This window comes from Chiloscyllium punctatum, chromosome 33 (genome assembly GCF_047496795.1).
Source record: "Chiloscyllium punctatum isolate Juve2018m chromosome 33, sChiPun1.3, whole genome shotgun sequence".
Lineage (NCBI taxonomy): Eukaryota > Metazoa > Chordata > Chondrichthyes > Orectolobiformes > Hemiscylliidae > Chiloscyllium > Chiloscyllium punctatum.
In genome coordinates this window covers 12,910,117-12,935,040 of record NC_092771.1, presented here as the reverse complement: position 1 = coordinate 12,935,040, position 24,924 = coordinate 12,910,117, and the positions used below count along the sequence as shown (strand labels likewise).

The 24,924-nt window shown below is 42.7% G+C and overlaps 1 protein-coding gene across 1 annotated transcript; it reads right to left on the bottom strand.

Moving 5' to 3' along the window:
• Positions 1–8,057: 8,057 nt before the first annotated feature.
• cyp1a (cytochrome P450, family 1, subfamily A) lies at positions 8,058–23,893 on the bottom strand. Its single transcript, XM_072553013.1, has 7 exons — positions 23,805–23,893; positions 22,094–22,939; positions 21,861–21,987; positions 20,599–20,688; positions 20,345–20,468; positions 17,455–17,541; positions 8,058–8,995 (listed from the first exon to the last, which is right to left on the bottom strand). Exons 2-7 carry the CDS (start codon positions 22,931–22,933, stop codon positions 8,698–8,700), a joined length of 1,566 nt encoding a protein of 521 aa, XP_072409114.1. The 5' UTR covers positions 22,934–22,939; positions 23,805–23,893; the 3' UTR covers positions 8,058–8,697.
• Positions 23,894–24,924: the final 1,031 nt, after the last annotated feature.

Genomic DNA, 24,924 nt, shown 5'->3' with positions numbered 1-24,924 from the left:
GAGGCTGGTACAATTGCAACATTTAAAAGGGATTTGGATGGTATATGAATAGGAAGGGTTTGGAGGGATATGGGCTGTGTGCTGGCAGGTGGGACTAGATTGGGTAGGGATATCTGGTCGGCATGAATGGGTTGGACTGAAGGGAGTGTTTCCATGTTGTACATCTCTATGACTCTACCCCTGACTAATGCACCTAACACTGTGGGCAATTTAGCATGGCCACTTGCACATCTTTGGATTGTGGGAGGAAACAGGAGCACCCGGAGGAAGTGCATGCAGACACGGAGAGAACATGCAAACTCTACAAAATCAAACCTGGGACCCTGGTGCTGTGAGGCAGCAGTGCTAACCACTGAGCCACCGTGCCGCCCCAGTTTTGGTGGATGTTTCTTATTCTTTTGATCAACCCTATTAAATTTCATGAGTCTGAGGGTTTGTAAAGGGCATTGTAAATATTTGTATTGCTGTTGCATTCATATAAAACCCTACAAAGTTTCAGCTACATGTAAGTTAATGAGAATATTAATTTGAACTTTTGACATTGGCCGTAAAGTTCCATGCATCTACAATAACAGCTCATTCAGGCAAAATGCTCAGATAAATGTCTGCAAATATAGCTTTCAAATGCATGTTGCCACCAATTGCAGCCTCTGATAATTTGTTAGTAAATTTGTTTAAAATGTTACCATTGACTGGTTATTTCCCATTAAAAATACTCAGTTGGAAGTATTGGTTGTTTTAAAACAATATAGCAAAAACAATTTAAATTGACCAAAGATTATTCATTGATTTTGTAGAATAGTATCAAATCTCTTACAAACAAATACCTGATTTCTCACGGCCAAACCTTTCCAAAATTAGTAAACACTTGAAGCACCAATGGTAAACTCAGGATGTTTGTGTTAAGTACTTAGTACTAGGTGAAAGGAATGGACTGTCGTTGTTGGAAATCTGATTAATTAAGATTGTTAAAAATTTTTTTTTTGCTCACATGAGGTAACTGTTAGCTTTTTGTCACATCTACCGAAAGTACTTCTAAAATGTTCAATTACTGAAATATAGAACACACTTTTTAAATTATTGAAAATATCAACTTCGGTGAAAACAAACACAAGTTCCACTTGCTGTATAAATGCATCTTCAGGAGCTTAAAAAAAAGGTTCAATTACTGAATAAAATACTTGTGCATTTTAGTTCCATTTGTTTTTAATTTACCTGAGGATGCAGCATCCTCATTAGAGTTCAATTCTATTATACCCACCAGCCTTCCAATAGTGTTTGCAAATGGCTACCTGCTTATGTAAATCCAGATACTAAAATTATGGGTACGCTACTAGACCACAAAAACTCAAACTTATTCAGTCCTCACACCCGCAGTTTTCAAAAGGTCACTCGATAGCAACCTGGATCATAACTCCTTGTCAACTGCTCATCTCTTATTATGCCCCTATTCCCAATGCCAGCATCACCACAAGTTCAGTATCTCATAACTCATTGGCTGAGACTTAGACTTTAAAATGTGGAAAGAATCAAATCAAGTACCGCAAAAAAATTACAGAAATTTCACCGCGAGTGATTCAGGACCCTAACTACCTTATGTTGTGGTACCTCAAGGCTTTTAACCGAGTTCAACAGATCATTCCTCCAAAATTGTCTGTACTCATAAACCAGGCAGTCCCCTAAGTTGGAAAGTGGATATTATAATTGCACTGCTCCAGGCTGAGGGTAAGATTCATCGCTTTGTGCCAGAGTTCAGCAACTGTGGTCAAATGAAGACAATGTTGATCTTGTGACCAGTATCCAAACCTCTGATCAGGTTCACCAAATACAGCAATTAGCCTAAAAAGTAAGTCCAGTGGCATTAAATCAGCATTTTAAATCAGTCGCTTTCTGTGTATAGATTTTTAATAGTTTGCTACATGGGACAGAGGAGGGGGCATTTCTTTCTTCTGTACTTTTTATCTTTTCGCGTATAAGTATCCTGTTCCAGTCATGAATCTTTTTTTTCAAGTGTGCTGCTTCTTGGAAGATTTTATGTTTTAACACGAGTTTGTTCAGAACCTTATGGAAATGTGTTCGCTTTAGCAAAGCAGTGCAGGGCCAGCATTTCTTGGGTGTATTTTTCACACTGAGTTCTTTTGGAAACTCTAGGGCTATTCTTTAAGAATGTTTGGCTAAGAAATACGGCTTCAGAAACAACATGAGGAAAAAAGCAGACTGTTAAGGAAGCCTTCAACAAGGGAGGCAGCATATGTGTTCTGAAGTTAGGAATCCTGGGAGAATGGATTGCACAGTTCTGGGATGAAATCAGAATCTGAGTTTGATTTCTTGTTGTCACATGAATCAACATGTAGGGTTTTATATGAAGTGTTGTTTTACATGCTATACAGGCACATCATTCTATACAAAGTGCATCAGGGTAGCAGAACAAAGAGCAGAATGCAGTTTAGGGTGTAGGTTTGTTCGCTGAGCTGTAGGTTTGATATCCAGACGTTTCATTACCTGGCTAGGTAACATCATCAGTGGCGACCGCCAAGTGAAGCGAAACTGTTGTCTCCTGATTTCTATTTATATGTTTGTCCTGGATGGGGTTCCTGGGGTTTGTGGTGATGTCATTTCCTGTTCGCTTTCTGAGGGGTTGATAGATGGTATCTAGATCTATGTGTTTGTTTATGGCGTTGTGGTTGGAGTGCCAGGCCTCGAGGAATTCTCTGGCATGCCTTTGCTTAACCTGTGTTGAAACATGTGGTGCTGGAAAAACACAGCAGGCCAGGCAGCATCCAAGGAGCAGGAGAATCGATGTTTCAGGCATAAGCCCTTCTTCAGGAATGAGGCTGGTGTGCCAAGCGAGCTGAGATAAAAGGTAGGGGGGAGGGAATTTGGGGGAAGGGCGCTGGGAATACGATAGGTGGAAGGAGGTGAGGGTGAGGGTGATAGGCTGGAGAGAGGGTGGGGGCGGAGAGGTCGGGAAGAAGATCGCAGGTCAAGAAGGTGGTGCTGAATCAGAGGGTTGGGACTGAGATAAGGTGGGGGGAGGGAAAATAAGGAAGCTGGAGAAATCTACATTTATCCCATGTGGTTGGAGGGTTCCTAGGCAGAAGCTGAGGCGCTTTTGCTCCAGGGTCTGGCGATGGGGGAGGCCAAGGACCTGCATGTCCTTGGCGGAGTGGGAGGGGGAGTTAAAGTGTTCAGCCACGGGGCGGTTGGGTTGGTTGGTGCGAGTGTCCCAGAGGTGTTCCCTGAAACGTTCCACAAGTAGGCGGCCTGTCTCCCCAATGTAGAGGAGACCACATCGGGTGCAGTGGATACAGTAAATGATGTGTGTGGAGGTGCAGGCGAATTTGCGACGGATATAGAAGGATCCATTGGGGCAATGGAGGGAGATGAGGGAGGAGGTGTGGGCGCAAGTTTTGCACTTCTTGCGGTTGCAGGGGAAGGTGCCGGGAGTGGAGGTTGGGTTGGTGGGTGGTGTGGACCTGACGAGGGAGTCGTGGAGGGAGTGGTCTCTCTTGAATAGGGGTGGAGAGGGAAATATATCCCTGGTGGTGGGGTCTGTCTGGCGGTGGCGGAAATGACAGAGGATGATACGATGTATCCGGAAGTTGGTGGGGTGGAAGGTGAGGACCAGTGGGGTTCTGTCCTGGTGGCGATTGGAGGGGCGGGGTTCAAGGGCAGAGGTGCGGGAAGTGGAGGAGATGCGGTGGAGAGCATCGTCGATCACATCAGAGGGGAAATTGCGGTCTTTGAAGAAGGAGGCCATTTGAATTGTTCGGTAGTGGAATTGATCCTCCTGGGAGCATTCCGGAGGTTGGTGAGGTGGAAGCTGAGGACCAGTGGGGTTCTTTGCGCCATCTCCAGATAGATCGTATCATCTTCCTTGTCCTATGATAGTAGTGTTGTCCCAGTCGAATACGTGTTGCTTGTCACCTGCATGTGTCGTTTTGTGGTTAATTGACAACACTACAATTATAGGACAAGCCAAACAGAGAACAGCCAGGGAATTCCTAGAGGCATGGCACTCATCCACAGATTCAATCAATAAGCACATCGACCTGGACCCAATATACCGACCACTGCAGCAGACAGCTGGAACTGACAACCGGAAGTGGCAGATTCAAACCAATATAAATGCCGGAGGAAACATCACAGAAGCGCTTCACAGGAGCTCCCAAGCACTGAGGATGTTACCTAGACAGGGGACGAAACATCTGCAACACAAATTCCCAGCTCGGCAAACAGAACCACAACAATGATGTAGGTATCCTTGTTAACCAGATGTTCCAGGGATGAGTGGGGGGCCAGGGAGATGGCATCTGCAGAGTAACTGTTAGAATTAGTATTAGGTTTATTGTCATGTCTACTCAGGTGCAGGGATACAGGAATACATTGAAAATTTTAGTAAGTCACCATTCAGGGCACCATCTTAGGTACAAAGGTACCTAAGTACAAAATCTTACAAGAAAATAAATAAGTTAGAAGTTAAACATCACACTTCTTGTCAGTAAAAAGTGGTAAATAACAAATCAAGTTTAAAGTTCCAAATTACAGTCCTTGTTTAACCATGAGCCTGCAGTCACCCCATGCTGCGTTTCTCCCGGAAGGGCTTAGTCAAACTCCCATGCTGGGCTTGTTTTCTCTCCCATGCTGGGCTTGAGCTTTCGATCCCTGCACTTCCATGCTGCCATGTTGCCTCCAACTGCCATCCAGGCTCGCCACAGGCCGTCAGAATCCTACTCTGGTGTTGCTTCCACAATGCATTATTGGCCAGTCCACCAACTCTAAACAGTCCTATAGAAGACCTTCCGTTGACCAACATTGCATTACTTTCTGTACTGGGTCCACAGACATCAATTTCTGCTTGTAAACCAGAAGGAGGAACTCAGCATTGTGACCTGATTTTCCAAATTGCAGACCAAGAATGGAGCGGTAGGCATCTTTGGTTGAGTGACAATGGTCAAGGATGTTCCGAACCCCTGGTGGAACAGGAGATGTGTTGATGGTATTTTGGTAACTTACTCTTGAGGTTGGAAGTGTTCATTCGATTGTTAAGCAAATGCAGGCACTTGATGGCCCAGATGATTGTTTGCCATTGGTTAAATCATATCACAATGTAATTGTGATGAAGACATTGGTGATCTATGTGGTGATACCATTCAAGAAGCAAATTGAGATACTATATTTAGTTCTGAAGATCAGAATAAGGGTGACTTCTTATGGATTTTAAAATAAGATCTGTGCTCACCCTTCTTCTAATATGCTTTTCTGTATGATGAAGAAATTATACAAGTTTGTTCATATTATGGTTGCTTTTGATAAAATTGATGAATTTTGTTATTAGACAGAAATGAACGTCTGTCTCATGGAAGTTGTTATTAATAAAGGATTCAATAATAAAAATGCATTTGGCTCACTTTGTGCTATGTTTCATGCTGGGTTTGGCACGGACAGTCCCCAAACTGGCAACTCTGCAAAAGCAAGGTAATGGGAGCAATGGCATTTCAGCCACTACAAAATGTTAGATGCGTAAGAGTCAACCCCTTACTTCTTGAGTAGAAATTCAGTTTTGGAAACTTGACTTGTGTACGAATATATATGGTGTCTGAACACTGGCATATTGCAATTTTTGTATACAAAATTGATTGCCACATTTCCTGCAAAATAGCAGTGACTACATTGTTGTGGTTCTGTTCGCCGAGCTGAGAATTTGTCTTGCAAATGTTTCATCCCCTGTCTAGGTGACATCCTCAGTGCTTGGGAGCCTCCTGTGAAGCGCTTCTGTGCTGTTTCCTCCGGCATTTATAGTGGCCTGTCTCTGCCGCTTCCGGTTGTCAGTTCCAGCTGTCCGCTGTAGTGGCCGGTATATTGGGTTCAGGTCGATGTGTTTGTTGATAGGGTCTGTGGATGAGCGCAATGCCTCTAGGAATTCCCTGGCTGTTCTCTGTTTGGCTTGTCCTATAATGGTAGTGTTGTCCCAGTCGAATTCATGTTGCTTGTCATCTGTGTGTGTGGCTACTAAGGATAGCTGGTCGTGTCGTTTTGTGGCTAGTTGGTGTTCGTGTATACGGATCGTTAGCTGCCTTCCTGTTTATCCTATGTAGTGTTTTGTGCAGTCCTTGCATGGGATTTTGTACACTACATTGATTTTGCTCATGTTGGGTATCGGGTCCTTCATTCTGGTGAGTTGTTGTCTGAGAGTGGCTGTTGGTTTGTGTGCTGTTATGAGTCCTAGTGGTCGCAGTAGTCTGGCTGTCAGTTCGGAAATGCTCCTGATGTATGGTAGTGTGGCTAGTCCTTTGGGTTGTGGCATGTCCTCATTCCGTTGTCTCTCCCTTAGGCATCTGTTGATGAAATTGCGAGGGTATCCGTTTTTGGCAAATACCTTGTATAGGTGTTCTTCTTCCTCTTTTTGTAGTTCTGGTGTGCTGCAGTGTGTTATGGCCCTTTTGAATAGTGTCCTGATGCAACTTCGTTTGTGTGTGTTGGGGTGGTTGCTTTCATAGTTTAGGACTTGGTCTGTGTGTGTGGCTTTCCTGTAAAACACTACATAGGACAAACAGGAAGACAGCTAACGATCCGTATCCATGAACACCAACTAGCCACGAAACGACACAACCAGCTATCCTTAGTAGCCACACACACCGATGACAAGCAACATGAATTCGACTGGGACAACACTACCATTATAGGACAAGCCAAACAGAGAACAGCCAGGGAATTCCTAGAGGCATGGCACTCATCCACAGACTCTGTCAACAAACACACCGACCTGGACCCAATATACCGGCCACTACAGCGGACAGCTGGAACTGACAACCAGAAGTGGCAGAGACAGGCCACTATAAATGCCGGAAGAAACAGAACAGAAGCGCTTCGCAGGAGGCTCCCAAGCACACCTAGACAGGGGACGAAATGTTTGCAAGATAAATTCCCAGCTCGGCGAACAGAACCACAACAACGAGCACCCGAGCTACAAATCTTCTCCCAAACTTTGAGCAGTGACTACACTCAGAAATTTGCCATTCACTGTAAATCGCTTGTCATGATGAATGTGAATTGTGCTATAACAGTGTAAAAATTCTTTCTTTTGAACTTAACTGTTAATTTAATCACAGTGCAGAAGACCTTTTTATCTCATTATGCTTATGAGACTTTTGAAAGAACTACATTTAGTCCCATTTACTTGCTATTTCTCTAATGTTCTATAAAACTTTCCATTCATTGGTCAGAACATTGAATACAGTAGTTGGGAATGCCATGTTGCAGCCATACAGGAAAATTAGTGAGGGCACTTTAGTATACTGCATACAACTCTGGTCGCCTTTCTATAGGAAGGCTGTTGTTAATCTTGAGAGGATGCAGAAAACATATTGCCAGGATTAGAGAATTTGGGTAAGAGGGATATGGGCCAAATGCTGGCACATGGACAAGGTCACATTGTGATGTCTGATCGGCACAGATGAGTTGGACCGAAGGGTTTGTTTCCATGTGAATGACTCTAAGTACATAACAAACTGTCTTTCCAAAATAATGACAAAAGTCGGCTCCTGACAGCCTTTCTAACAATGCATTCCAGGCTATAACAATTTGTCTAGTGAAAAAAATTTTGCCCTGGCTTTTTGCCAATATATTAAATCCGTATCCTCTTGTTACCACTCCTCCTGCCGGACGAAACAGTTTCTTCCTATCTATGCTATTAAATCTCTTGACAATATTCAACACCTCTGTGAAATCACCCCATAAACTTCCCTCGTTATTAAGAGAAACCACAGTTTCTCCATTCTCTCCCTGTAACTCAATTCCCTCACTGTTGAGGAGTTGTATAGTCGACACAGTATTCCTGTCCTCTCCAGTTTTGAAGAAGGGTCTTTTCCTAAACAGTTAACGCATTTTTTCCATTTCAAATGCTGATGAACTTAATGGGTGTCGGTCTTTGGCCTAGTCCATGCATTTCTATAACTTTTCACATTTTGCTGTTCGAAGACCAGTAACTGCACTTCAATGTAATCTGTTGATTTTAAATTATTTCACAATGGGGTTAAGATATAGTAAGACATTCAAAAAATTCACATTCTTTTATTTGTTTATAACAAATTATTCTGTTGGATCTGACATTTCGTCAATATAAAAATTTTTACATGTTCCTTTATACAGTAAAAAGAAGCATGGCAAAAGTGAGGACTGCAGATGCTAGAAACCAGAGTTTAGATCACAGTGGTGCTGGAAAAGCACAGCAGGTCAGGCAGCATCTGAGGAGCAGCAACATTGACATTTCGGGTAAAAACCCTTCATCAGGAATAGATGAAGGGTTTTTGCCCAAAACGTCAATTTTCCTGCTCCTCAGATGCTGCCTGATCTGTGCTTTTCCAGCACCACTCTGGAGTAAAAAGAAGCAGTCTAATATCAGTCTAAAATAGTGAAATTTTTTATACTTTAAAAAATACATTGTTACATGAGTTACATTTGAACACAGCTTCTCAAACTTCATTTTCTTTGGCTCTGCTTATATGGTAAAATAATTCTTCATTGATATTTTAAATACAAGGCATCAGTGGCACAACAGCATAATACATTAATTATAACAGAACATACAATTTAAGGTATAACTATTACCTCATACCATTGGTATGTATTTGTAATCTACAAAAATATAGAGTTCACTTCTTTATTTAGCTCCTGCAGAATTAAGACACTGTCAGCTCATTCAGTAGCTGGGAAACGGTGCACCACTTGCACTTCACATCTCTTGTGTTTCATAGTCAATCCATACTGTGGGGTCATATCAATGTCCTGACCTGGCTTTTTCTCGAATTGCAGCTGTTGGACAAGAGCAGTGAAAAACAAGAAGATTTCTATGCGGCCAATGGATTCTCCAATACATCTCCTTTTTCCCATGCCAAACAGTAGCAACTTTTCACTTTCTGCTTTGTTGATGCTTTTTCCATCAGGGTTTAAGAACCGTTGTGGGCAGAAAGTAAATGGGTCTTTCCAGAGTGACCTAAAATACACAAGTGGGAAAAATGAATGAAATTTTCTATAACCTCAAGAGAAAATGGCATATGAGAGTTTGTTCATTTATTTCAGAGCTAAACATTATAAACGTTTGCTGGAATCAGACATCAAAAATAAAAGAACTGACAGATTTAATACTGAGAGCTGGAAGTTACAGAGATCTTCAAAGAACCTTTGTCCAAATGATGGCCTGTCATTTTATTTCAGACAGTCGAATTTGTTACACATTTCCAGTTGTCAGCTGTTGCAATTAACTTTAAAAAGCAATTCAATATTTTTGGTTTGGTTTTATTTGGTGAACATTTCTCTCACTTCATATCTAGCCCTTTTGCATGATTCATTGAAAAAAAATCTCACTTCCGACTCAACCAACCCTGCAGACCTTGTACACTCATTGTGGATCATTCAAATAATAGTGTGTAAAATTTGCTGTCAGACTGTTTCAGAAAGGAACACAAGAATTACACAAGAATTTATTTATTATTTACAGCATTGGGAAAATAAATTTCATCATGTTGTTTCACTTGACAAAATTAAAAGAAAACAACAATTTACATTGAAACCTAATATAGAATAGGCTATTGTCTGAAATTAACTCAGCACTCACCAAAACTAATTTCAACCTTGGGCTATGGTATTGTACGGGTAAAATGGAATTAGCTGGCCACTGTACACTATGCCCAATTCTATTAATGTCAATGGAAGGAAAAGTACTTGGATGTTAATATTGTCATCACCCATAGCTAAATTATTTCCATAATCCTTCCATTGTTTGTTTCTTCTTATCATTTCCTGACACATTGTGTCTTATTTGTCACATTATCATCTCTCCAAGCATTCTTTCAAACCTCATTTTGAGATGATGAAATATGGTAGTGAACAATAGAATATCACTACTGAATCTAATACATGTGTAATGTCAAAGAATGGAGAGGGGTGGAATCTCCACTAAAACAGCCTCTGGAAATGGAACTCTGCCAACTTAGGTTCCTGTGGGAATGGAGGTTGGCATATTTTAACTTTCATGTGACATTGCTGAGCAAGATAGGAATTAACATCTTATTTAGATTTCTTTTACACTAATGGATGTTTTTCCACAAATAAATAAAGTGAAAAAAATTGATTTGCATATCATCAATGAATTGGAAGTAGGTGGAGTATGATCATATTGATTTTGGGAACAGTGACAAAGTCAACAGTAGCTCCCAAACCTCCAGCCTATACCACCTAGAAGATTAAAGGTGACAGGCATCTGGAACACCATGATCTACAAGTTTCCTTTCAAGTGTCACACCATCCAGAGTTGAAACTTTCATGGATCAAAATCCTGGATTCCATCCATAACAGCACCATGGATACAGACATACCCCATAGACAAGAACAGTACAGGGTGATAGCTCACCACCCTCCACTCAAGGTTAATTAGGGATGGACACCAAATGCTGGCCTTACTAGTGACCCTGATCCCATGAATGAATTAAAATGTAAAATGCCCTGGATGGGACCAGAGATGTATCATCAGCTTGTGTTTTAGGGATTTTAAAAATAGCACTAAAGACTGCTCCGAGACTGTTTCAAAGAAGGACCATAAGGGCTGCAATAAATGTATCATTTACAGTAATGTTAAAAAAAACTCCTCGTTCTCAAGTTCTCATTAATTACAAAGTTGTAATAACAGACAAATAAGGCACTTTCGGAAGCCATTATTCATTCCTTTCTAGTCTTATAATTCTGTGCTGTTTTCCCATGTTAGAACAACATTTGTTTCAAAACTCAGTTGAAACAACTTCTAACCAGCAGTCAAACATCAAAGCCCAGCACCTAGAAGGGCCCCATGAAGGTTTGCTTTATTAAACCATCTTTGTAAGAAGGTAACTAGTATCTAATGCTGTAGGTTTTGCTGTGTATCTTACATGATTTGCACACATTCCGTGATCATAAGCCAGAGTGTATGTAGCTGCAGTGAAACACTGCTGAAGTTGTGCCAATTCTTTAGGAGGTACTTTCACACTGCCGATGATTATGCTTTCAGAGCTTTGATGCAATGTTGAACCACGAAGTGTGGGATTAAAAAAAACAGCTGCCAAGGCAGCCTACGTAAACAAATTAGGAAAAGAATACCTTGATTAACAACAAAGAAAAGAGGTGGTCATCTCTGGATACAATTACTGTACATTGCTGTGTTCTCTGAAGTTCAGGTCAAATAGTTCTGCGTAGGCACTCATGCTAAATGTAGCAGCACAATCTGGGAGTCAATTATAAAAATAGAAATTGCTGGAAAATCTCGGTTCTTCTTCAGTTCTGGGTCATTTGGCCCGAAACATTAACTGTGCTTTTTCCCTACAGATGCTGCTATACCTGCTGAGATTTTCCAGCAATTTCTGTTTTTGTTACTGACTTCCACATTCACAGTTCTTTTGGTCATTTTGTCTGAAAGTCAATTAGTTGAAGTATTCAAGTAGAAGTCTTCTAGGTCATCCAAAAAAAATTGAAGCAACAGGACTTTAAAAAGGCAGTGACCACATGGCAAGTGAATCAAATGGAGCAGAATAGCTGTCTGACCAGGCAGTAACCTGCACAGCGAACTACCTGTGCTGTTTGGTTTTAAGTATCTCTGGACAGAGTTCTTCTAAGAAAAATTAAACAGCAAAATTCACAACTGACCTTGGAGAAACCTATGTGCAGGCATTCACAGCAGGGGAGCAGCTAAGTGGCTAGTTTTTAAATGTAACTTTACTGTATTTTGTAAATTTGCAATAGTGAGTAGAGTGGGTTCTTTTTTGATTATATGTTTTTAATTGAGATCTGTCTCTTGTTTAAACTTTAAAAATATAAGGACGTAGGTGCTAAGCTAACCTGGAGCAGTGTCTTTAGAGCAACTAGACTGAGTTACTTTGTGCGCCTGTAGATTTTTAAGGTGCAAAAATGGCCTTTAGTGCTCTTCCTGTTGGGTTGAGGGATGAGGGAGAGTTTCCATCTTACTGATGATTATGTCTGCAGGAAGTGTGTTTGGTTGTGAATCCTATTGGATTGCATAGATCGGTTGGACTGGCAGTTAGAGGCAATGAGGAATTTATAGGAAGTAGGGCATGTGATGGAAGGGAGATAAACCAAAGATACAGTAAGGCATATGGTTTACCTCCAGGAAAGGTAGGAGAGGGAGGCAGGTAGTGCAAGAGTCTCCTGTGGCTATCCCCACCTCAAATAAGGATGCAGTTTTAGAAAATGTGGAGGGTAATGGGCTCTCAGGAAAATGTAGTACTGACAGCCATTTCTGGCACCAAGACTGGCTCTAATTTTATTGAAGGGTATGCCAGGTTCCGAGTGATCGGTTGTGAGAGGAAACTCTGTAGTCAGAGAGACAGATAGGTGTTTCTGCAGCCAGTGAAGCATCAGATGTCTCAGAGAGGATACAGAATATTCTCAAAGGGAAGAAGCACCAGCAAGAAGTTGTTGCACACATTGGAACTAACAACATAGGACAAGAAAAGGATGAGATTCGAGGAGAGAACATAGGAAGTTAGGCAAGAATTTAAAAAGGCAGATCTCAAGGGTAGTAACATCTGGATTACTCTAAGTGCCACGAGCTAGTGAGGGAAGGAATAGGAGAATAGACTAGATGAATGCATGGCTGAGGATCTGGAGCAGGATTAATATTTTTGGATCATTGGAACCTCTCTGGGGTAGAAGTGACCTGTACAAGAAGGATGGATTGCATCTGAATTGGAAAGGGGCTAATATACTGGCAGGGAGATTTGCTAGAGCTGCTCAGAAGGACTTAAACTAGTAGGCTGGGGGATGGTGAGGGTGGGAGCTGAGGAGATGGTGAGGAGAGCCATCAGTTTGAGACTGGTACAGTTGGAAAAAGGGTTAAGTCAAACAATCAGGGCAGGCAGGGACAAAGCAGAGAACAAGGTAGGATTGATAAATTAAACTGCATTTATTTCAATGCAAGAGGCCTAACAGATAAGGCAGATGAACTCAGGGCATTGTTGTGAACATGTTACTGGGCTATCATAGCAATTACAGAGATGTGGCTCAGGAATGGACAGGACTAGCAGCTCAATGTTTCAGGGTATAAATGCAATAGGAATGAAAGAAAGTGGGGGCAGGAGAGGAGGGGAATTGGTGTTTTTGATTAGGGATAACATTATGGCTGTAGTTAGGGACGATATTCCTGGCAATACGTCTAGGGAAATTATTTGGGTGGAACTGAGAAATAAGAAAGGGATGACCACCTTATTGGGATTATACATAGGCCTCCCATCAGTCAGAAGCAAATTTGTAAGTTATTTGTAAGATCTCCATTATCTGTGAAAATAATAGGGTGGTTATGGTGAGGGATTTTAACTTGCCAAACATAGACCAGGACTGCCATTGTGTTCACGGCTTGGATGGAGAGGAATTTGTTAAGTGTGTACAAGAGAAAGTTCTGATATAGTCTGCATATGTAGCTACTAGAGAATGTGCAACATTTGACCTATTCTTGGGAAATAAGGCAGAGGAGGTATCTGGGGTGTCATTGGAGGAGCACTTTGGGGCCAGAGACCATACTTCTATTAGTCTTAAAGTAGTGATGGGAAAGGATAGACCGGATCTAAAAGTTGAAGTTCTAAATTGAAGGAAGGCCAATTTTGACAATGTTAGGCAAGAACTTTCAGAAGTTAATTGGGGGCAGATGTTTGCAGGGAAAGGGATGGCTGGAAAATGGGAAGCCTTCAAAAATGAGATAATGAGAGTCCAGAGACAGTATATTCCTGGTAAGGTGAAGGGCTAGACTGGTAGTTTTAGGGAATGCTGGATGACTGGAGAAATTGAGATTTTGGTCAAGAATAAGAAGGAAGCATTTGTCAGGTATAGACAGCAGAGATCGAGTCAATACTTAAGAATATAAGGGCAGAAGGAATACACTTAACAGGGAAATCAGGCACAAAAAGGGAGCATGAGATAGCTTTGGCAAAAGGGGTTAAGGAGAATCCAAAGGGTTTTATAAATTCATTAAGGACAAAAGGGTAATGAGGGAAAGAATAGGACCCCTTAAAAATCTGCAACGCTGCCTTATGTATAGAACTGCAGGAGATGGGGGAGATACTAAATGAGTATTTTGCATTAGTACTTACTGTGGAAAAGGATTTGGAAGGTAGAGAACGTGGGGAAATAAATAGCAACATCTTGAAAAATGCCCATAATACAGAAGTGGGGATGCTGAATGTCTTAAAATGCATAAAGGTGGTTAAATCCCCAGTTTCTGATTACGTATACCATAGAACTCTGGGAAGCTAGGGAATGATTGCAGGGCCACTTGCTGAGATATTTGTATCATTGATAGCCACAGGTGAGGTGCCAGAAGATTGGAGATTGGTTAACGTGATGTCAGTACAGGTATTTCAGAAAGGTGGTAAGGATAAGCCAGGTAACTATAGACCGGTGAACCTGACATTGGTGGTGGGCAAGTTGCTGGAGGGAATCCTGAGGGACAGCATTTACATGCATTTGAAAAGGCAAGCACTGATCAGAGATAGTCAAGATGGCTTTATGCATTGAGAATCATTGGCTCACTAACTTGTTTTGAGTCTTTAAGAAGTAACGAAGAGGATCCATGAGGGCAGAGTGGTGGATGTGATCTTTATGGACTTCAGTAAGGCACTCAACAAGGTTCCTCATGATAGACTGATGAGCAAGGTTTGCAAGGAGAACCAGCCATTTGGATAGGGAACTGGCTCAAAGGTAGAAAGCAGAGCGTGGTGGTGGAGTGTTGCTTTTCAGACTGGAGACCTGTGACCAGTGGTGTGCTACAAGGATTGGTGTTGGGTCCACTGCTTTTTGTCATTTATGTAAAAGAGATAGCTTTGGCAAATGGGGTTAAGAAGAATCCAAAGGGTTTTTATAAATTCATTAATTCATTAGCAGAGGGATTGAATTCAAGAGTCGTGAAGTGATGTTGCAGCTGTACAGGACTTTGGTTAGGCTACAGTTGGAGTACTGTGTGCAGTTCTGGTCGCCTCACTTTAGGAAAGATGTGGAAGCTTTGGAGAGGGTGCAGAGAAGATTTACCAGGATGTTGCCTGGAATGGAGAGTAGGTCGTACGAGGATAGGTTGAGAGTTCTCGGCCTTTTCTCGTTGGAACGGCGAAGGATGAGGGGTGACTTGATAGAGGTTTATAAGATGATCAGAGGAATAGATAGAGTAGACAGTCAGAAACTTTTTCCCCGGGTACAACAGAGTGTTACAAGGGGACATAAATTTAAGGTGAAGGGTGGAAGGTATAGGGGAGATGTCAGGGGTGGGTTCTTTACCCAGAGAGTGGTGGGGGCATGGAATGCGCTGCCCGTGGGAGTGGTAGAGTCAGAATCATTGGCGACCTTTAAGCGGCATTTGGATAGGTACATGGATGGGTGCTTAATCTAGGTTAGAAGTTCGGCACAACATCGTGGGCCGAAGGGCCTGTTCTGTGCTGTATTGTTCTATGTTCTATGTAGAATTGGATGTGAACGTACAAGGTACAATTAGTAAGTCTGCAGATGACGCCAAAATTGGAGGTTTGGTGGACTGCGAAGAAAGTTGCCTCAGAGTACAATAGCAACTTGATCAGATGGGTCAGTGGGCCAAGGAGTGGCAGGCAGAGTTTAATTTAAATAAATCTGAGGTGCTGCATTTTGGGAAAGTAAACTTAGCAGGACTTATACACTTAATGGTAAGGTCCTAGGGAGTGTTGGTGAACAGAGACCTTGGAGTGCAGGTTCATAGCTCCTTGAAAGTGGAGGTGCAGGTAGATAGCATAATAAAAGAGGCATTTACTATGCTTGCCTTTATTGGTCAGTGCATTAGGAGGCCATGTTGAGGCTGTACAGGACATTGGTCAGGCCACTTTTGGAGTACTGCTCAATTCTAGTCTCCCTGCTGTAGAAATGATGTTGTGAAACTTGAAAATGTTCAGAAAAGATTTATAAGGATGTTACCATGGTTGGAGAGTTTGTGCTATAGGGAGAGGCTGAATAGGCTGGGGTAATCTTCTGGAATGTCAGAGGCTGAAGGGTGACCTTGGAGAGGTTTATAACATCATGAGGGGCATGGACAGGATGAAGAGTCAAGGTCTTTTCCTTGGTGTGGGAGAGCCCAAACCTAAAGAGCATAGGTTTAAGGTGAGAGGGGAGGTTTAAGAGGGACCTAAGGGGCAATATTTTCATGCAGAAAGTGGTGCGTAAATGGAATGAGCTGCCAGACTAATTTAGGATATCCGATATATCTAATTGGCATGGATGAGTTGGATCAAAGCGTCTGTTCCCATACTGTGCAACTCTATGATTCTATGACTCTTAAAAGGTTGATTTCACCCCATAGCTTTTGTCATCTGGGCACCTTATCATCTTATTTTTTTTCATGTCAGCACAGAGCTGATTTGTGCGTAAAGCACTATATTCTTAAGACATTCAGAATACCTTTATCAGTAATTTCAGGGCCAATAGTCAGCAATGTAACTGCAGTCTGAAGATTACATATTACACTCCATTGGAAACTGCAACATTGATTGAGGCCACAAAGCCAAACAATGAAAATTATAATGAGTAATTGGTCTAATTGAAGCAGTTGAAATGACTACCAAACTACGCATGCTGTCTGCTACATTCAGCCACATATATATATGTGTTGCAACATTAACACTGTCGTTACATTATGAGATTCTTGGAATCTTTTCAGTAGCATTTACTGCAAACAGAAACCATAATTTTACTCCCACCTTGCAAGAATGCCAATTAAACAACACAATAGCAGTATAATAATCCTATACATATAGTTACAGTGCAATTGTCATTGGTGTTTCAACAACTGGTTCCATGTTTCAACCATCAGAAGTAGCCGTACTATTAAAGGTAGGATTGTTTTGCTTTATTTGACCATTTTATAGGTAAAATTTATCAACACAAGCATATGTTTTCACTGCCCTCCAATGTGAACTAAAGAATAAAAGCTTTTCAAACCAACCATTCAACTGCTGCTGGAATTTTAACTAGAACTTCTCTTCCCACATCACATTGTTTTGTACATCAATTATCTGCCACCTTGTTTATATCAAGGCCAAAGCAGCCTTTACAGCAGTCTTGATTAGGGCTGTAGGCATCGTTGATAATTGAAAGTATGTTGCATTAATAAAGACCTATACAAGTTCATAGGAGTGCTCTTATGTTTAGGGAATCAGCTGAAAATCTCTTCAACAGTAGATTTTACAGGCTAACTTTTGGTGGCAGCAAATCCTAGCTAAAGTGAAATAGGTATTCAGGAAAGAAATCCAAATGCATATTGGAATGAGAAAGTTACCCAGATGTTGAAGTGACAGTAGTTGTTCTATAGTTCAGATTTCCAATCATTTTCTAGTCACAACATGGAGCTAATTGTAACAACCAATTCAAATCCCTGAACTTCAAGACTAAGAAAATCATACTTACGAGTCATGATTCACTTGCCACTGGTTCACAAAAACACATGTATTTTTAGGGATAAAATATCCATTCAGCGTTGTGTCTTTTGTTGTGCTGAAATTAAAAAAAGACGACTTAAGTACCATGTATTCACTTAACATCCTGCATCATAATAGACCACAAGCTTATCGGTGAGCACTGCATGTAAAGTCTGCAGGGAAATTTGGATGGTAGAGAGGAAAACAGCTGGAATGATACACCCCACAGCCCACACATCCAGGATTCATAGCAATTTTGACCAGACCCAGAAACAGAGCCATGAGGAGATCCTCTGAATGGATATGCTCACTCTCTACATACCCAATAAACCATGAGAGCGAGCGTTAGACAAAGATTCATCAGGAAGTTTAGAAGCAGTGATCTTTTAAAAGGATATTCAAGGGAGAAGTGCTGCAACCCTTATTATTTTAAATAAAAGTTAAAATACATTAGTTTCCAGGTCAAAGATTAGACCCACAACTTGGGTTTCTGGGAAATGGCTCGCTAAGTCATTGGAAACCACATCACAGTGCAGCTCCACGTCTCTAATCACACAGAAAAGGATCCCAAACATAGGAAACAAACACAGAAGATTCTGGAGAAGCTCAACATTTAGAGATTCTGAAGAACTCAACACATTAACTGTTTCTCTATCCAAGATGCTCCCAGATCTGTTGAGTTTCTCCAGTATTTTCTATGTATGTTTCAGATTTCCAGCATCTACAGTATTTTGCTGTCTAAATATAAGGGTTCACATTATTAAGAATTGTGAAGTTGGTCTGCACTGACTAAGAAACAATTTTGCCATGCTGTGCCCAAGTGAAAGACTGCAAAGAGGTGGTGAATCTGCAGTAACAGCATATTACAATTTCATCCATTTGCAATGTTCAACTTCAAGTAGGGAACCTCTCAAGAAAAAGAAAGACAGCTAGACGGACAGGTTAAAGGAAATATGCACACAACAATGTGCCACAATGACCAGGTCACCTGTTTGGTGATGTTGGTCAAAGGATAAAAATTGGTCAAGACACCAGTCAGAACTCTGCTGCTCTTAAGATGGTATCTAAGAAAGCAGACGGTATTTCAGAATATTCTCATATGGAAGACCAAAGACTCAAGTGGTCAGGTGAAGTTTCAAAAGGAGAGCTTTAGCTTGATGCTGGATAAAGCATAATGATTCTGTGCTTCATCCTCTTCTAGATTCCCAGCAGATTCAACCATCTGAATTTAATCTCTAGTATTGTTTTTGAAGGAATCTGTTGTTATCAAATGGAGTGCATCGTACCAAAAAAAGCAGTGGCAACATATTTAATTGTAACTTCAAACAAAAACTGCACAACGGTTTCTAATGTAAAAAGAAAGCAAGAAACATTAAAAAATGCTAGTTGGTTCTAACATTCTGTATCTGGGAAAATGCTAGATTCCAAGTAAAAAGTAGAAGGATACTTTGGATGTCATCATGTAGTCTACAAGATTTTGTGAAAGTAAAATAAAATTTAACAAATTTATTAGAATTCTTGGTGAATATGGAACAATCAGTAGAAGCAATGTATTTCAATTTTGAAAAGACATTACAAGAAGACAAAAGCAGCACATGAAAAGAAAGACAATAGCTCATGTTGTTGAAGTGTTCTATTCGCATGGAAGGAGGATTGGCTAATGTCAGAAACAGAATCAGAACAAATGGGTCTTTTCAATTCGGCAAACTGGGAGGCCACAGAGAAAAGGGCTGGGGTCTCAATTATTTACAATTGACATAAATGACATGGACATAGGAACATTCTGTGCTGTAGCCAAAATTTGCTCATGATACAACAACAGGAAAGCTAATTTTGAGAAGGTTATAAAGGTCTACAGTGATGGGTTGAATGAGTGGCCAAAAAAAATCCAGGAGATGGAAATAACACAACAAAGTGTGAGATTATCCAGTTTGGTGGGGAGCATTGAAAAATTTTATAATATAAATGGAGAGAGACTGCAGAATGCTTCAATATCGAGGAATATGAGTGTCCTTGTACATGAATCACAATAAGTTAGCATGTGGATACAGTAATTACCTGGGGTGGCAAATGGAATATTGGTCAGTATTGGAAGGGGAATGGAGTATAAACGTGGGTAGATCTTGCTACAGCTGCACACAGCATTTGGTGAGACCAAATCGGTGAGTACAGTTTTGGTTATTTGAGGGATATATGTACATTGGAAGGAGTCCAAAGAAGATTCATTTAGCTGGGCTCTGTTTTATAAGGAAATGATGAGTATAAGGGAGTTGAGAGCAATGAGAGCTGATCTGATTGAACATCTAATATACTTGGGAGTATTTGACAGGGAGATGCTGGGAGGATTTTCCTTTGGGTAGGGTGAACACAGAACGAGGGAGTCAAGAATAGAGTGGTGCTGGAAAAGCACAGCAGGTCAGGCAGCATCCGTAAAATTGACGTTTTGGGCAGGAACCCTTCATCAGGAATGAGGGAGTGCATGTTCAAAATGTGGAATCTCCTATTTAGGATGGAAATGGGAGGGATTTTCATGAGGATCTCTTCCATGGAGAGCAGTAGAGGCTGAGTCTTTAAATATATTCAAGATTGTATTCAACAGATGTTCAATTGACAAAGGAGTCAAGGGTAACAGGGAACTGGCAAGAAGATAGCCACAATCAGATCAGGCCTGGTTTTATTAAATAGTAGAGCAAGCTAGCGGGACTAAATCAACGACTCCTGTTCCTAATTCTCACAATTTTACAAAGTAATTACAGAGCCATGAGAAACAAAAGGTAAGGGTTGAGATTAATTGGATAGTTCTTTAAAAAGATTGCATAGGCAAGATGAGCTAAATGCCTTCTTTGGAGCTGGTTGATTGTGAACCTGAGCTGCCTTACCAATGAGGAATGGTGAATGGGACAAAGGATGAGTGGCGGAAGCTCTCCAATATGAAAGCTTCTGTATATGGCAGTAGTAACTTGTCCGATATCTGTGGGCTTCGAGCTCTGCCAATGTTTTCATCTGAAAAGAACAAAGGAAACACAAACAGAAGTCAGTCTTGGCAGTGACCAAAGCCAAGTTGAAAAATCGCAGCCCATTTTTATAAGAATAAAAGCTTTTACTTTTACTCCCCCTCTGCAATTAGACTCACCTATTTCCTCTTGCACTTTCTTCTGAATGTCAGGATATTTAACCAGGTACATAATGGTCCAGGACAGCCCTGTGGTTATGGTGTCAAAACCTTCAAAAAGAACAAAAACTCATCAGTACCACTGTGGAAAAGCCTTCTCCAATCTTCTGCATTATTCTTTCTGGGGAGGTGGGCTCACTGGCTCGGCCAGCATTCCTAACTTCCTTGAGAAAGTAGGTGAGCTGCCTTCTTGAACGGCTGCAATCCACTTGGTTTGAGGTGACCCACCCTGGCCGGACTGAGTCCCAGTCACGCTGGAGGAAAAGAGCGATTTGTTTCCAAATCAGGATAATGTTGGTGCATACAGGACGAGATGACTTTTTTTGTTTGGAAGAAAAACAACAAAGAAAAACAAAAGAACAAATGTCTTCCCTCAACAAGGGGAAAGAAAAACTCTCCTCCTCCAAAACAACAGCAGAAGCCAACAACAGCAGGAACGCACTGACTGTAGCACCAGCCAGCACAGAGTCAGTGCCCTAAACTGACATTCTAAATCTCCTGTTAATATTTCTTTCCCCCCACACTACCGCCTAATTGTGGTAGTGCTTATATTATCCCCAGCAACCATGTTGTGTGTGTGTGTGTGAGCAGGTGTGGGACACAGTGAAAGACACAAAGTGTACCAATCTTTATTCAGTTTCCACCACCAGGAAGAAAAGAAACATCTAAGTGGTCAGTGACAGGCAGTGCCCTTCACATCAAAGGGGCAATGCTGCATGACCAAACAGTGAAGGGGAGGGCAGGGTTTAAATTAGAGTAGAGTTGGAGGGGGAAATAATACACTCCACTCCCTGCGATGGCCACCTTTCACTGAAAATCTGGAGGGTGTCGGTTGACACCGAGTGCTCCTTCCCCAAGGACGCCCGGGCTCTGACATACCTGCGGAAAACGAGGTGGCTTCTTTCCGCATCTTAACAATTCTGTGATTGGTGCGTGTGGCTTGAGCATGTCAATTTAGACTCTTAAAAGGACGTTAGTTGAGCTGGCAGTTTGCACAGGGTTTGAAGGCACTTCGATTGTCTTCAAGCCATTTTACTTTTTATTTAAGTTAATGAAATGCTGCCTGTGCATGGCGACGCCAAAACTTTTCAATTGAATACACGTGACAATAAATGATTTAATTCAAAAAAAAACTTTCACGGCAAAAGAAAACGGATCCAAAACCTTCCCATAACACTACAGTTGAAAGTTTTATCAATTAAACGCACGAGTGACAGACTCACCAGCTCCAAATAGATCATTAACCAGGCCGACGATTTTTTCATCAGATATCTGAATGTTAGCATTCTCGTCCACTTTTTTGTCCTGACAGTGATCGATCAGGGAATCGGTTATATCGCGTATATTATCCTGGAAAAGTGAGATGAGTTTTAAAAAAAATAATAACAGGAAGTGGACGAGAACTGCAAAAAAGGGCTACGTTTTACAGGGGAAAAACACAAAGGTGGGTCCTCACCTTGTCAAAGGTGTTGTAATGTTCCGTGACAATCTTTTTGATGAAGTTCGTGAACTGGATGTTGATGTTGATGAATTTCCTCATGGAGCAGCCGGGCAGGTAGCGGAGGATGGGGACGAAGTCGGCCAGGTTACCGGACGCCGCGGTCTTCACGAACTCGTCGGCCACGCTGAGGACGCCGAGGAACTCCTGGTCGTCGTGGGCGTACCGCTTCCCGAAGCACAGGGCGCAGATGACGTTGGCCACCGACACCACAATGTAGCGGACCGGGTCGAAGGCGCCGCGATTGCGGGTCAGCTCGGTGAAGATGCCGACCAGCCGCTGCGCCTCGCCGCTCACATGCTCCTCCAGCAGGCACGAGTGCGTGGAGTTCCTGCACTCGTCCGTGGCGAAGGTGCGCAGCGCGCTCTGCGCCAGCTTCCGACGGATCCTCCACACCTCGGTGTACTCGTGGCTGAAGGTCAGGCTCTTGCCTTCGTTGATGAACCTGAAGCTGTAGAGATCCGGCCTCCCGGCGAAAGCGTCCCCCTGCCTGATGAGCGCTTGCTTGAGAGTGTCCTGCCCGCTCAGCACCACCACTGGCCGGCTCCCGATCTGGATCTGGAAGATGTCTCCGTACTGCTTGCTCAGAGCGGTCAGTCTCAGGTGCGGGTTCGGTCCCAGCTGCAGGTTCCTGCCGATCAGAGGCAGGCTGGACGGACCCGGCGGCTCCTTAAGCCCCGGGGGGATTCGGATCCGGCGCCTGTGGATCACCAGGAAGATGAGCGAGAAGACGGCGAGACTCAGAAGCACCTCGGTGACCGACAAGGCCAGCAGCCCAGCACCAAGACTCCCGATCATCTTAACCTGCGGGAGAGCAAGCAACTTGAAAAACCACCATGAGACATACGCACAGATTCCTTGCAACTACCGCCGAAGCGCTGACCATCTGCTGAATCAAACTGCATTGAAAGTAGCATAACTATCACCTCAATAATCTGTTTAAAATTGGTTTCTTTTACTGAGCAAATTTGCTGCATTTTTAAAAAAAAACCGAAAGTACTGCGGATGTTGTAAAGCTGGAAAAGCTGAGCAGGTCTGTCTGCAACATCTGTGGTGAGAAATCAGAGTTAACCTTTCAGGTCGAGGGACCCTTCCTGGGAAAAGGGCGATTTGTTTCCAAGTCAAGATAACACCCTGACAGTGATCGATCAGGGAACCGGTGATATCGCGCATATTATCCTGGAAGAGAGAGAGATGCGCAAAAAAAAATGAATAACAGGAGGTGGACGGGAAACAACGTTAACTGCAAAAAAAAGCAACATTTACAGGATTTTGTCAAAGAGGAAGGGTCCCTGGACCCGAAACGTTAACTCTGATTTCTCACCATAGATGCTACTCGGCTTTTCTGTTCTTGTTGCTGCAGATTTGTCAGACAATAGCAAAAGCGGCGCAGGTAAAACTGCACCTCACGCGAAAAGCAGAATATAAAAGCATCCAGTTCTGACTTCTGTGCAGTAGGACAGTCCAAGGCACCGGGCGGCGGGTCCTGCGCGCTTCGCTGCATCTTTACAACATTCTCCCCACTCCCCGCGCCTCCAAACACGCACACACACACATTTACACAGTCTCAATTCTGGAAAGTATGGCTTGCTATCGGTGGGGGTGGGGGCAGGCAAGAAAGGGGGAAAAGCACAGACACGCGGAAAGTACACCCTCAGCCCGTGCATACCTGCTCCCCTCTTCAAGGTACAGTGTCTGCGCTGAACTTGGCAAATTGCAAGCTGGAGCTAACGGCTAGCACTACAAGAAGCACTGGCACCGTGTAAGGTACAGTTAATGCGTGCCTTTTTTTATAAGCATCTTCTGTGCGCCTGATTGGCTGCGGGTCACATGCACGAGTGTGACCGGGCTCCTTCTGTGCCAGCCCTAAACAAATTTCGCAACTTGTGCCGAGAGAGAAAATCAATAGGATGCGGCGCGAGATTGGAAGAACTCAGACCAGTACCCCGAGCTTGGCCCGGGGCGAGGACGGAGGGGTGGGCTGGGGGAATCTCTTTGAGTGTCCCGCCACGGCCAGACCTTCTCTGTAACTAGGTTCCAAGGCAGATCGCTTTCCAAAGGCAAGAAGGAAACCTTAACCCTTGCCTCTCGCTTTACACAGGTGAGCTTCGTGTTTCCGATCTTAAGGTGAACAGGCTGGTAAAAGCCACCAAATCGCCTTTAAATGGCGCCGACCACGAGCACAGGATGCCCCGAAGTATCTCTTGGGCAAGGAAAGAGCCCCCACTGTTGCAAGCTCCCATAAAACAGCCAATGCCGCAAGGAGGTTTTGTGATTGTGGAATCCCAGCAGCGCAGATAGAGGCCAATCGGCCCTAAAGTTAGGAACTAACTTGCTCACAGGCTCAGGGAGAACGCGCAAACTCCCCACAGATGGTGGAATCAAACCCGGGTCCCTGGCAGCAGTGACCTCTGAGCTACCCGGCCGCTCGCTGATGGGGATGGAGGGATGAATATTCGGTCAGGAGAAAGGACCCCCCCCCCCCCCCCCCCCCCACACACACACACACACACACACACTCCCACACAGTGTCACTGTTCCTCTTTTTCCAAATCACCTTACATTTTTTGTCCCCGGTTCTCCATCGTTCCAAAAATGGGCAGTTTCTTCCAATCCACTCTATCCAGAACCGTCTTCTCTAATCCATCCACATCATTGAAGTTCTCCATCACTGTCACCATTCTCGCAAATCTTTTTGTGAGAATCCCTACAGTGTAGAAACAGACCTTTTGGCCCAACAAGTCCACACTGACCCTCCAAAGAGTAAACCACCCAGACCCATTTCCCAC

Coding starts and splice junctions, on each gene's coding strand:
- cyp1a (XM_072553013.1), bottom strand. CDS start 22,933: ATGATCGGGAGTCTTGGTGCTGGGCTGCTGGCCTTGTCGGTCACCGAG. Junction 17,542..20,344: donor CCATTCACCATTCCTCATTG/GTAAGGCAGCTC, acceptor TTTTAATTTCAG/CACAACAAAAGACACAACGC. Junction 8,996..17,454: donor TGGCAAGTGAATCATGACTC/GTAAGTATGATT, acceptor TGTGTATTTTAG/GTCACTCTGGAAAGACCCAT.